The sequence below is a fragment of the Bombus pascuorum genome, unplaced genomic scaffold, assembly GCF_905332965.1.
Source record: "Bombus pascuorum unplaced genomic scaffold, iyBomPasc1.1, whole genome shotgun sequence".
NCBI classification, from domain to species: Eukaryota; Metazoa; Arthropoda; class Insecta; order Hymenoptera; family Apidae; genus Bombus; species Bombus pascuorum.
Window position 1 is genome coordinate 703,848 of NW_026869730.1, and position 14,981 is coordinate 718,828.

Sequence of the window (14,981 nt, forward strand, 5' to 3'; positions counted from 1 at the left end):
AGCCACTAGCACTGCAATCGACAAGCAATACACCATACCCAAAACAACAGCACAAGAAATAAGAAACATAATAGAAAAAACAAAAAACAACAAAGCACCAGGAATCGATCTAATCAATGGCAAAATATTGAAAAACCTCCCTCCAAAAGCGATACGGCTAATTACAATAATATTCAATGCAATACTAAGAATACAATATCATCCTACATTATGGAGGCACAAATCATAATGTTACCCAAACCAGGCAAAGACCCACATGAAGCAACATCCTACAGACCAATATCACTACTCCCCGTGCTCTCCAAAATACTAGAAAAAGCAATATACGCCCGACTAAAACCAATAATAGAGAAGGAAAAATTAATACCAGACCATCAATTTGGATTCAGAAATAAACACTCCACCATAGAACAAATGCACAGGCTTGTCAACGAAATAATACACACAATAGAAAACAAACAATATTGTACAGCCCTATTCATGGACATAGAGAAAGCATTCGACAAAATAAACCACGAAAGCCTAATACAAACAATCAAGAAACAATTCCCGGAAGAAATATACCAAATAATAAAATCATACATAAGCAACAGAACCTTCACAGTAAAAATCAAGGACGCACACTCCGAAGCAAAAGACATCAAAGCAGGTGTTCCACAAGGAAGCGTCCTAGGACCCATACTATACACACTATACACGGCCAACATTCCAACAACTACCAATAGCAAAATACTGACATTCGCGGACGACACAGCCGTGCTAGTCAGGCACACTAACCCTGTAACAGCAGCCACAATACTACAAGAACACATCACAAAAATAGAAAAGTGGCTACAGGACAAACAAATCAAAGCTAACCCTAACAAATGCAACCACATTACATTCACACTGAGAAAACAGATAACACCAAACATCTTCCTGAACGGCACGCAAATAACACAAACAAGGCAAGTCAAATACCTTGGACTTCACATAGATACACGCTTCACATGGAAACAGCACATCAAATCAATAATAGACAAGATACAGATAGCAAGGAGACAAATGCACTGGCTAACAAGCCGAAAATCCAAACTAAGCACAGAAAACAAACTGAAAATATACAAAATAATCATAAAGCCAATCTGGACTTACGGAATTCCACTATGGGGAACAGCAGCAATGAGCCATATAAACAAAATAGAAACAATCCAAGCCAAAATCCTTAGAACAATGGTAAACGCCCCGTGGTACGTTAGAAACGAGGACATAAGGAAAGACCTCGGAATACCAATGGTCAAGGAGGAGATTACCAGATTCGCAACAAGATACAGAACAAGAATAGAAACACACCCGAACCAGCTGGCAGTTGAAACGTGCAACACAACAAACATCGCAAGAAGACTAAAAAGGAAACACCCAATAGACCTCATAAAAGATATAACTTAGAAAAAAACGAAGCTGGCACCCCGCTGGGGGTAGCCGCCCACATGCTATATTATTTTTTATTTATATTTTTTTTTTCTTCACCAATAAGATATAACACTTTACCAAATGTCCGCAAGGACAAATTGTAAAATAACCAAAATAAAATAAAAAAAAAAAAAAGGAAAAAAGACTGACTCGAGATGCTACAACGGACTGTTTTAGCGCTGGTTAGGAAGGTACTTCTACCGAGGGTCTAGTCCCTTTGGAAGGGCCTTTTTAGTTATTGTTTCAACAGACGTGGCATGCAGGGTGTTCGGTCTATCTGGTTACTGAGCGAATGGTTTCCTTGAGTGTGTGACACATGCAACGTGCATGGAATGCTGTGTTCTCCTTCGCTGTTCTAAAAAAGAGATATATTTTAAATAGAGATCGCTTTATACATGTAACGCATACATGTAGCACCGTTTGACTTGTATAGATCATGCGCGGTAAATATTTTTAAGAGTTTTGACTGAAACTTATTTGGATTAGATTTAAATTTATTTTTTGTTACGATACCGGAGAACGTAAGAACACTTTCTCGTAGAAACAAGGAAATATTGAGTAACATTAATTGAAAGATCTGAGAGAAAGATCTTCTAGGTATATAGGTATTATCTTTTCACCGACTTTCCCTTTTTTCATTTTTTAAGCAGATTCAGATTTGTATGCAATTTAATATTATCACGTATAAGTATCAATCACCTACTAATCTATGTATCACAACTCACTAATCAATTCACTTACGAAACCTCCATACTAATAATAATTTTCTAATTATAAAACCTGCTTATTCCGCGTTTTTATAACGTTATGTCTTCTTTTTAATTATTTAATTTTTTGCGTTTGTTCCAACATTTTTTCTAATATATATCAAGCACTTTGATAACAATCTAATTTTTTTAATTTCCTGTTTTGTTTGATTGTTCAATTTATTTGATTTCCTGGAAAAAAAAGTTACACTTTTGCATTAGAAATCACTTCCTGTTACATCTGCTACAGACTGTTTAGAACCGAAAGTTAGGAAAATAAATTAAAAGGCTAAAATTAAAGTTTTAAGTTATAGTTTTGCTTATCCAAAACTTATTATCTGCGTATATAATGCTTATAGAAATTCTATAAGTTATTAGCTCTGGAAAACGTAATAGGAAATTTTATTAACGATATTTTATTTTATCTATTAATTTCTAATTATCTGTTTATCATACAATTTTATCAGTTTTACGGATTCAGCACCTTAACGCACCCGTTTATTTTAATAAAAGTATGAGAGATCGTCCGCGAAAAAATGTTTGATACATATTTTTTTTATTAATAACATGCAAAACATCTTAAAATCCAGAAGATACAAGAATAAATTTCCTTTAAATCTCATATTGTTGAATAAGGATCCAAAAATTTTAAAAACAAAATTCTCCAAGCAATCATTTATATATGTAATTATATATGTAATATGAATTATTCAGATAATTTTTCTAAATGTTAATCCACTTTCGCGTAAATTTTTGTATGTGGACGTGTATTTTTCGAATGTGCCATATTGTAGATTTTTACTGCTGTAGATAGATACTGCTCACCTGTAAAATACTTTAGTCGCAACCTGTATACAAATAAATCAGGAACAAAATAAAAATACAAGTAAAATATTTAGCAGATAATATAAATATAAATTTATATTCATAAAGTTCGAGAAAGATTTCAGAACAAATTTTCTTATTTTTATTACATTACATTTTATCTGATTCACACTAAATTCAGCAATCGTCTTCAAAAATAAGTGACATACGTGTGTAAGGACCCTAATTTCAACGCTATTTAATATACTATACAAATTAATTCAAATGATTATTAATATTAAGAATATTGTATATAATTATAAATAAATAAAAATAATTATATTATTTCATAAATACCCAATTATACTAACACATAAATAAATGAGCACATAAACATGTAAATAAATATATATTAAACAAATTCAAAGAAGCGGAAACTAAACTATCGCTGCAACGATGCATCGTTAGAAACGCGATTTCTAATATCGCAGAATGACTCGAGAAATTTCTCCGGCTGGATACTTTTTTATGTAAACGAGAAATTGTCGCCATTTCAAAGACGATTACAAGGGACAAAGCGTGGAAAGCATGTAATTGGAGTTGGTGGTGGCTATGAACTCGGCGACGACTTGACCATCTGGTCACACCTGAAATGTTTTCCAGGTCGGAAGATGTAGTCCTTACCTAGCAGCGGATTATTGCAGATGATTTTATCCGTTCAAATGCAATTGCCGCGACAGGATAGCAATTTGAGACGCCAGTGAAAGCCTAGATCGATGCGAACTGCATTCTACTAGATTGTTTCTGAAGTATCCTCTTCAGTAATGTAATATAACACATTTTATTATCTTAATACCAGGGTATTCTTCTTCCGTCTTTGATCGATGGAAGCTTGTGAGTAGAATCGAGTTTATCGATAGAAATAAAGAGGGTTATTTTCTGTATATTCGTTCTTGTCGATTCTAGTCTTTTATTTGTTGTATCGTGCATTACTACAATGTAGTTGTTTCAAAACTTGAAATTTCATGAGATCATTTTCTTCCACATTTAGATAAAGGCAAATTTGTCTCGTCGGTGGAAATAATTGTTCTTCGTATTATGGAAGTTTCAATTTGAGGGCATTAGACTCTATCTAACGATTTTGCCAATTTATGATTTTAAATCACTGTAATAAAAAACTGTGTTTTAATGGAATACTAATATAGGAATACTAATATTTACAAGAAAAGGAAATCGGGCGTTTTATTTAAATTGAATTAAAATACTGATAGGATACTAATATATTAATATATAGCTATCGTCATATTTTTTGCTTCTCAAATCACTTTCTCTTTCGTTAGTAATTACAATATTCGTATTTAATTACGATTACCACACTCACAGATATTAAATTTAGGTACTTTTAATTAGCAATAATCGAGCATACAAATAAATTAATAATTTAACATTATTACCCAAGTGACTGAAAAAATACATCAATTTCTATAACAATGTTAAAAAAATTACTTAAATAACAATAAAAGTAATACATAAAATAAGTCTAAAAGTATGCAAAGTGCATTAATAAAAAAGTTCCGCTAATCTACATTTTCGAAAAAGCTGATATTTCAATGAAAAACTTGATCTTTTATATATATACTTGATTTTATACACGTATGTATGCATTAAATCAAATATCAATAACTCACTGAAGATATTATTATACACAAATAACGGTGCTTTTAAATTGTCGAGAAATACAATTTCTGAATCACTTTCTATCATTCGAAAGATATCAAGTTCAAATTTTTCACACGTTCTCTGATTGCAGGTGATGGTATACCCGGAACAATTGTTGTTCGTGTGGGAAACAATCGGCCGGACTTGGGAACGAATCCAATTTGCAATCGTTTCACCGGTCCCCTCGAAGAAGGGCAACCTCTTTTTTTACCCTGTAATCCGCCTATGCCTGGAACTTTCGTTTCCGTACACTTGGAAGCAAATACACCGGCACTAGTTCCAGTGCAACTTTCATTGTGCGAGTCCTTCGTGTACACTGATCAGGTACGATCAATTTGCTCTACCTGTTTCAAACAAATAAAATTATCCAAGTATCATAAATAGCTTTGTTGTAAGTTATATAATCTATACAATATATACAATATGCAAAAGATATACAAAAACTACGTATAATGCTTGTTATAATATTTAGCAGGTGCAACAAATCTCCACGTAAGTTCAATTTTTTAAATTGTGTTTATAAAAATATAAACTTTCACGAAACTTCCCCTTAGTTACCTTCATAAATTTTGAATCCATGAATGTGAATTATGTTTACTACAGAAGGGACTAATTAATGTGAATTTCAATTGTTAAAAATGGATAATCAAGTTTTAAAAAATATCACATTTCAAAAGACTCTTTATATATACCTTATTTATCATTTCTTATATATATTTTGATAATGTAATTCATTTTGTAGATATAATCAGTATTTTAACACTTTCTACTAATTAAAATGTACCAGGGTTATTAGAAAAACTTGAGTTTTAGGGTTTTTATACTGACTTTTACACCGATTATTCTTTTCTTATGTGTATATTCTTCTTTATGTAAGGTTTTTCCTTTTTATAATTTAAAGAAACGTGATTACTTTTTTATATAGGCTCTTCCCATCGAGAGGTGTCCACAATTTAGAGATCAGCCACCAGGTTCGACAGCAACCTACAATGGAAAATGTTACATATTCTACAATCGCCAACCGATGATATTCCGAGAAGCATTGGCATTCTGTCGTGCACGAGGTGGTACTTTAGTGGATGAAAGTAATCCTGCGTTACAAGGGTTTATTTCGTGGGAACTATGGAGGAGGCACAGGTACCGAATTCATTAATTGTCCACCTCTACGCTTCGCTATCTACTTTCAACTCTTTTCTGTAACATATAACTAGTTCAATTTAATCAAAATCAGACTGATCTATCTAGTTCGTTACAATAGACAATTTATTATATCTAATACTAATAGCAACTTTCATCAAACTGTTATTTTCATATTTAATAGTTAATAAAAATGCTACAGGAAAGGTACAGATATTATTCTATACGGTAGTAATAAAATTTTAAAATAAACACTTTAGCTTCAAAACAAGTCAATTTTCCTATTGTACCATTTGTACCTTGTAATTTGAAATTACTTCTATTACTACCATGAAATAAACTAAACCTACCTTCTGACGTAAATTGTTTACAGTGGCGAGTATAAAAATAGGATAACTTGTACTCATAAATACAAATAATATTAGAGTGAAAACTTTCGTTTATATTCTTCTTCTTTTATATAGAATTCAAAAATACATCTCTTGTAAAATATTAAATAAATTTTAATCAATATGTAGCAGTTAAATACGAGCAATAACAAATACAAATAATTAGATTAGAATCTTAGATTCTGATACATAGATAATTTAATAAATTATTATAGAAATAGTTTAAGCGAAAGGTAAATTACCATAAAGAGAGTTATTATCATAAACGAAAAAATGTTCAATGTTCATTGTGTAATAAGTGTGTTTTCAACAAGCATTTCTAAAAAGATATACCTTATCTTTATTAAGGAGTGATACTTCGAGTCAATATTGGATGGGTGCAGTAAGAGATCAAAAGGATCGTACGGTTTGGAGGTGGACAGGAAGCGGCGACGAAGTTTCTGTTTCTTTCTGGAGTCTACCTCAAGGCAGCGAAGAAGACTGCGCCCGATATGATGGTAGTAGAGGATGGCTTTGGTCTGATACTCCTTGCACAGCTCGATTAAATTTCATCTGTCAACACCGTGAGTAACAAGTATTTTCTCATTAATATCGAATTACTATCGAATGTCATCTATATAAATGTCATCTTCATTACTATAGAAATATATATATATATACTTAATTCTTCATAGATATCTTAATACGTACATGATGACACATTGCACAAAACAATTAGAGGACCTTTTCTCATATCACTTTGTCTTTTATATTCGCTTCTTGTGTTTGTACATTGTTTTTTAATTACCATTCAAGATCAATTTTTAGAATACATCATGATATCGTACGAATAGCATGTTGATATATTAGGTTTATAGAACTTCTCCGCTTTTATTTACTTGATTGGTGCGATAATATAGTCAATCCGTTTACTTTTTTTTAGCAACGCGTAAAGAATAGAAAGATATTAAATAAAGGGTGAAAAATATTATGCGAGCCTCTCAAAAGCTAAACTGAACAACTTGGCTTATTGTTCATTTCGTAATTTCATTACACAAGTACACGATTAACGTTCAACTCTCAAGACACGAATGATTTCCTTCCATCAGTTCATTTATCGCAAAATGATGACACTAATGATAGTAAATTCTGTGATAGTAGATTTAAAAAATAATGTTTATATCATCATCAACTTGTTGTATTTTAGAATTTATGGAATTGATCAATATGGTTGCTGAAAAGCTTATGTATAAAAAATGAAGTTCTTATCTCTCTCTTCTGAAAAAGATAGATAGAAAAAGATAGAGAAAAGTAAGCAAATGTATGGAATATCATCTTGTTTTTTAAACGTTACTCATATAAAATCAGTCACATAAAATACAAGATTTTTGTAGGTATTCAATCATACATTTACACTCAATTTAAGAGCAGTCCCATATTCCTAACGTTACGAGCAATCTTCAGTATTGAACTAACATTTAAAAACGCATAAATTATATCTAATAAGAAACAGGTACTCAACTACTGGAAGCTTAACATCAGGTACAATATTTTCATGGAAAACAAACAAAGAGTATTCTTTTTATTAATTATTCTCCTTATTAATTAAGAAGCTACTTTGCTTATAAAATTTTTAAAAAATTACATACCCAAGTATCAAACTCTCGACCAATACGTTCGTCATGTGCACAATGTCCGCGCTATTTTTCTCCGTCAGAGTATCGCGAGAGAAGTTATTGGAAAAATAAACGGTGCCAAGTGAGGCAGTGAGAGAGCCTCATGACGTTTCACAGATAAGTCACCTGTCAGATTCGATTCGTACAATTTATTTATCGGATTTTTACAAATGTCTCTATTCTATATTAGATAGATACTATTCCATACTTGGTCAAACAATCTGAGACAACAAGTAAAACCAAGGAATTCTTTGTTTGCTCTTAGAACCACGAGCGTGTGGTCGACCAGAACAGCCTCCGAATTCCACGATGACGGTGACCACAACAACAGATCGGAATTCCGGAAGCGCATATGAAGTTGGCGCGACGGTGGATTACACTTGTAACGCCGGCAGCCTTCTTATAGGACCGTCGACTCGTACATGCCTCGATACTGGCTTCTACAACGAGTTTCCACCGGTGTGCAAAAGTAAGAGAGCAAGAATTAGACACAGAGGCCACTCGGTGAACCATACACGATCGTCCTATCGATGTTAAATTCAACATTCTGCTCGTTTCAGGCATCGAGTGCGGTTATCCAGCGAACATAAAACACGGAGGTTACACACTTATCAACAATACCGTTAGTTATCTCAGTCAGGTGCTTTATTCCTGCGATGAAGGATACGAGATGACTGGTAAGAATTTATCGTGGCGTTAGCCATTATTTCTCATTGATAAATGGCTATCGTTTGTGGGTAATATCGTTTGATACCTGTGTTGAAACGCTTCGCCAACGAGCATTTTGAAGGAAATTGGTAAGAATATTAGTTGGTGTTGGATCCTGATGACATCATCTTTCTGATTGTTTATTGATCCTCTCGTTGCGGCTTGATTTTGTTCCTGATTCTAGAATCGTTTAAATTGGTTTATCATTTTTAGAGATTTATGGTAGAGATTGAAATTAATCTGATTGAAGATAAGCTTTGAATGCGTGCATAATTTTTGTTAAGAATTGTGGAATTTTGGTGCCGAAATAATGTTGAAGGAACATTGACTATACACTAGGATGTAATATTTAAATAATAATATATTTATTACTAGAAGGATTTCTCACATATTCTTCGATACATACTTGGACGCGTCTCCTCACTTTCTCTACACTCGACGACTACTAACCGACTCTTCTGGACGCTTCTTCACAACTGCCGATCGTCCTTTGTCTCAACTCAGGCCTGGACGCGCTCTGACGCTACACACACATGTATCCACACACTGATACTCATATACAAGTAACTCTACGCGCATTTAACCCAGTCCAGCACGAAAGATTATACATATCTCAACACACCTCCTTAATTTTTCGTGCTGTATATTCATTTCCCTTTTATAAGTCAATCAAACCATTCTTAAAATTAATCTAAAATTTTCAAATTTATTTCTTCCTAGAGCCTTACTACTTTATCTCCAGCCCAATCAGCGTCAACAAAGCAATCAATAACTTCAGCATTCAAATTTCTTTTATAAGTTAGTTTTAATTTCCTAGTCAAATATAAGTATTTCAAAATTCTCAATGCATACTTGTAGTGGGTCTCGTTATAATTGTTTTGAAATCGACTTGAATAGTTTACACTATAGCTAACGTCTAATCTTGTTCCAGTACTAATACATAATAAAGCTCCTATGAGATTTCTATATCTTATATCGTCTGAGGCTGATTGTGCGGGTTCTAAACTTAAGTTTTGTTCCATTGGTGTGGAATATAGTTTACCATTTTCTATATTATAATTTTTCGCTAATGACTCTATGTAACTACTTTGATCTAATTTCATCTCACCCTTCTCATTATCGTGCTCAATGTTTATTCCTAAATAAGTCTTTACTTCACCTAAGTCCTTCATCGCAAATTTGTTTGACAATTTGTTCTTAATTTCATCGATTTTTGTTTTGTTTCTTCCACATATTAATAAGTCATCTACAAATAGAATTAGATATATGATATCATCGCTCTCATACTTCGTATATAGACAATAATCGCTTTTACTTCTTTGAAATCCTTATTTTCTTATATACTCGTCGAAACATTCATACCAAGCTCTTGAACTTTCACGCAATCCATACAATGCTTTTGATAATTTACATATTTTCCCGCTTTTATCGTCGTAACCTATAGGTTGTTTTACAAATACTTCTGATTTTATAGTTCCGTTTAGGAACGCTGTTTCTACATCCATTTGCATGATCGTCAAACCATATTGACAACAATAGGATAGTAATAACTTCAACGTTTGCATTTTTGCCACTGGAGAGTATAAATCTTCTAGTATTTCCTTTTGTTGGAAGCCTCGAACAACTAGTCGCGCTTTCTTACGGTTATCAGATTTGTTTGTATATATCCATTTTAGGTCTAATACCCTTTTGTCTTTTGGTTTCTCCACTAATTGCCAGGTCTCATTTTTGATTAAACTATCCATCTCTCGATCCATTGCTTCTTTCCATAAAACGCCGTCATCTCCACTTAAAGCTTCTTCATAGGTTTGGGGACTGTCTGCGCTAACTACGTTCACATAAATGAAATATGAGCTCGTTTGGCCATATCTTTGAGGTTTCTTTCTTTCACGCCCTGACCTTCTCAAATTTTTTCCTGCGTCCTCAAGTTCTCTTTCTGATCCGTTATTTAAATTTCTCTCCTCTTTTATTGTAACCTGCTCGACTTCTTCGTCATTTGTTTCATTTTCATGAACCTCGTTTGAATTCTTTTCTATTTCATTGTCTGGTCCATCTTCTCCTTGAAATCCTACTAAGTTATCATCTACATCTACAAATTCTACGTGTCTTGCAATTATAATTTTATTATTAACTAGGATCCTATATCCATTGTTTTCATAACCTACGAGTATCCCAGTGTCTGCTTTTTTGTCCCATTTCGAATTTCTTTTAATTTCAGGTATTCTTACGAAAACTCTACTTCCGTATAATTTTAAATTATTTATATTCGGTTTCCTCTTAAAAAATATCTCAAATGGTGTTTTGTTTTCATATGTGTTTGTAATGGTTCTATTTTTTAAGTGCGCCGCGGCTCTAACTATTTCCGGCCAATACTTAATATTCAGCTTTGAATCATATAATAAGCATCTAGCGGAATTCATGATTGTTCTATTGTAACGCTCAGCTGTTCCATTTAACTCGTGAACATAAGGTGGACATGGTTCTACGACAATTCCCTTTTCTCTAGTTAAATTATACATGTTTCTGTTTATATACTCTTTTCCATTATCGCATCTTAATCTCTTTATCTTTTTACCAGTGAGATTTTCAACTTTATTTATATAATCAAGGAAACAATTGTAAACTTCATCTTTTGATTTCAAAGTATAAATCAATGCACATTTACTATAGTCGTCTATAAATGTTAAGAAATATTTAGATCCATCAAACCCAGTATTTTTATGAGGTCCATTTAAATCGGTATGTACTAATTCTAAAATCTCGCGTGCTCTATTACGGTTATTTTGGAATGGTAAATTATGCATTTTATTTTGGATACATGTACCACATTTTATTTTTACTTGCTCAAAATTTTCTGGCATTCCCTCAACTAGTTTTTTTTTACACATTGTATCTAAATAATTAAAGTTTACATGCCCTAAGATCCTATGAAATTTTTCCTTATCTGTCATTCTTCCTACATTTTTAGCGTGAGATTCTTGCCTTTCAATGTAACTACTTATTTTATATAAACCATGGTCTTTGAATGCGATCCCTATCAACTTTCCGTATTTGTTATATATTTTTGAAGTATTTCCTGCTGAGACTATCTTATTTTCATTCGTTACTCTCGCATAGCTAATCAAGTTATTATCCATTTCTTTCACATAAAATACATTAGACATTATGATTTTAATCCTCCTTTTGTTTACTTCGAAGTAAGTTATAATTTTTCCGACTTTTGTTCCTTTTAGAATTCTACCATCTCCTAACTTTACATTTATCGGATTTTTTAAATTTTCGTATTCAACAAAATAAGAGTCGTTATTTACAATGTGATCTGAACATCCACTATCTAATATCCAATCTATTTTTCGCGTATCGCTAGTATATACCGTAATTTCATTCTTACTATTTTCTCGCTCTATTCTCGTTAGGAAAGATCCAATTTCATGGTTGTCGTAGCCTTCATTGTGTGAATAATTTGCGTCGTGTTGACTTGCCCCATTGTAGCGTTGTTGCCAGCCTCTGCCTTGTCCTCGTTGACCATATTCCCTCGTGCTGGCTGTTGATTGACGACGGATATTTCCACGTCCCCTGCTCGTGTTGCTTCTGTTTTCTTTTCCACTGCTGCGACCACGTGTTGACCCACGCCAATAGCTGTTACTGCTTCCCGCTTGGACGCCATTTTGACACTCTCTCGCAAAGTGTCCTTCTCTTCCGCATCTGAAGCATCCTTCCCTTTTTGCAGAAAAGGCGTTGGTTTGCATTCCTCCTCGATTGGGTTTTCTTTTCTTCTCTGCTATTTCGATTTTATTTTTCACATATGCTACCGTTTGATTTTCTTCTTTCAATGCATCTATTATGTCCGCTATGTAGCTATATTCTTCGGGTAACGTATTCAGCATGTAATTTAGCTTTTCCTTCTCACTTACTTGTGCGCCCGCACCCTTTAATTCATTTATTAAATTTTCGAAGTCGCTAAAGAACGATGCTGAATTACTATAGTCCTCAAGTCTTATCCTTTCCAATCTCCTTCTGCATACGAGCTGTAGTGCCGTCGACTCTTTCAAGTACATTTCGTCGAGCTTTTTCACTATTCCATATGCCGTTTTTTCTTCCCTGATATATTCCAATTGTCTATTTGTGATGGCACTGTAAATTATATTTACTGCCTTCAGATCCCTTTTGTCCCAATCTTCATTATCTGTTTCGGTCTTCACTCTAGTTATAACAATCTCGCATTCTTTATACCTCAGAAGCATCGTGATTCTTTGTTTCCACATACTATAATCCTCACCATCGAATATGGGTATCGTGATTTCCGATCTCTCCATTTTGATTGATTCCTTATCACTTACTCAAGCGTTCCTACGTGCTCGAAGTATATTTTCCTCCCTTTTTTTTTTTTTTTTTTGAACGTTTCTTCCCTTACTAACACTTATTCAAACTGTTTCGCAAGATTGATGAACCACGCTCTGCTACCATGTTAAGAATTGTGGAATTTTGGTGCCGAAATAATGTTGAAGGAACATTGACTATACACTAGGATGTAATATTTAAATAATAATATATTTATTACTAGAAGGATTTCTCACATATTCTTCGATACATACTTGGACGCGTCTCCTCACTTTCTCTACACTCGACGACTACTAACCGACTCTTCTGGACGCTTCTTCACAACTGCCGATCGTCCTTTGTCTCAACTCAGGCCTGGACGCGCTCTGACGCTACACACACATGTATCCACACACTGATACTCATATACAAGTAACTCTACGCGCATTTAACCCAGTCCAGCACGAAAGATTATACATATCTCAACAATTTTAATATGAGAATTTTTATGTTGCACAACTGACAAATTCCTGTGTCAGTTGCACTGTGTAGTGTTTATTCATGAAAATGAATAAATAGTGTAATAACGTAATGCAATGAATCTTTTCCTTTTTTTCTCTCCATGTTGCGAATCATCTACACAAGCGTTTCATGCGACCGTAAGCGATAAAAGTAAAAAGAAAATCATGGAGTACATTCAGTTTAAGCAGATATAAATATAAATATGTACGCATGTACATTTTCCAAGATACTCATCGATACATTATAATAATATATTATGATCAGATTTTTATACTTTCTCTCTAAGATTTCTAATTTGAGATTAAAACAAAATATTTTCGATTTTTATGAGACATTAAATGCTACAATATTTATTAATGAAACTCCGATATAGTAGTAATAAAGCCAAAATGTTGTATAAAACAATTTTATAAAACGGTTTTATAAAAAATAATATAGAAGGATATGTATAACTTATATAAATAGACTTTTCATTTTTAGTTTAACGCTACATAGACATTGTTTACAGCTTATTAATAAATTATAATGGATTAGTAATTTGCAGAAGAAACAATTTGTTCCGATTACAGGTCGTGCAAGACTGACATGCGATATCGATGAGCGCTGGAACGGACCGCCACCACGTTGCGAGCCAATTCTGTGCGATCCTCCTGCTCCTGTTCCACATAGTTATATTCAAATCGATGAAGTCGACGAGACCGAGACAGTACCATCGAAAACGAACTTCAGTCGAAGTCTTCTCGTAGGCAGTATCGTTACATATACTTGCGAGAAGGGTTATAGACTTTCTGGCTTCCGACAAATATTATGCTTGCCTACTGGCTTATATGATCATGTCGCACCCACTTGTACGGGTATGTGATTTAATTATTTTTATGGAATAAATACAAATTTAATTATTTCTTTAGAAAGAGAAGCAAGTCATTTTTCGTGATAGTGTTTGCAATCTTCAAATACGAGGATAATTTAATTTCATAATTAATTATTGAATCTTTATTAATGTAAATGATATAATATGAGAATATTCAAAGGTTGTTTTTCAATCCAATTCATGAGATATTTATTTTATACTTGAAACTTAAATTCATTTATGCATATAACTGTTATGCGCGTAGCAACTCAAAGAATTAATAAGTAATTCATAATTGTTTTAATATATACATATATAAATTTCAAAATGAATTCTGATTTACAACAGTATTGTTTTCAACCAAATTCTACTTAACTATTGTGTACCTTCTGTACCTGACTGTTATATGTGTGTGTCCGTGCGTGTGTGTGTATAAAAATAGTATAATACATATACTATTAATATAATATAAATGCTTATATATTAAAATATTATTTTAAACTAAATCACATATAATACGTATGAAATCTGTATTATAATATATCTGCAATAACTGTAGTTGCAATAATTGCAATAATTAATTTCAGTAATTTCAATAACGATATATGTAGATTATCATTTACATTTAATTTTTTGTTGAAATCGCAAACAATAATCTTTTGTCGTATTGACCTCTTAA

General features: G+C 32.9%; 1 protein-coding gene across 1 annotated transcript in view; it reads left to right on the plus strand.

Annotated features, from left to right (window-relative positions):
• The window catches only part of LOC132915625 (uncharacterized), a 37,655-nt gene that overhangs the window by 11,783 nt on the left and 10,891 nt on the right, over positions 1-14,981 (plus strand). Inside the window, exons 5-10 of the mRNA XM_060975464.1 lie at positions 4,813-5,045; positions 5,647-5,858; positions 6,596-6,810; positions 8,168-8,371; positions 8,463-8,579; positions 14,022-14,306. Coding sequence (XP_060831447.1) covers positions 4,813-5,045; positions 5,647-5,858; positions 6,596-6,810; positions 8,168-8,371; positions 8,463-8,579; positions 14,022-14,306 — 1,266 coding nt within the window. The remainder of the gene's footprint in view (positions 1-4,812; positions 5,046-5,646; positions 5,859-6,595; positions 6,811-8,167; positions 8,372-8,462; positions 8,580-14,021; positions 14,307-14,981) is intronic.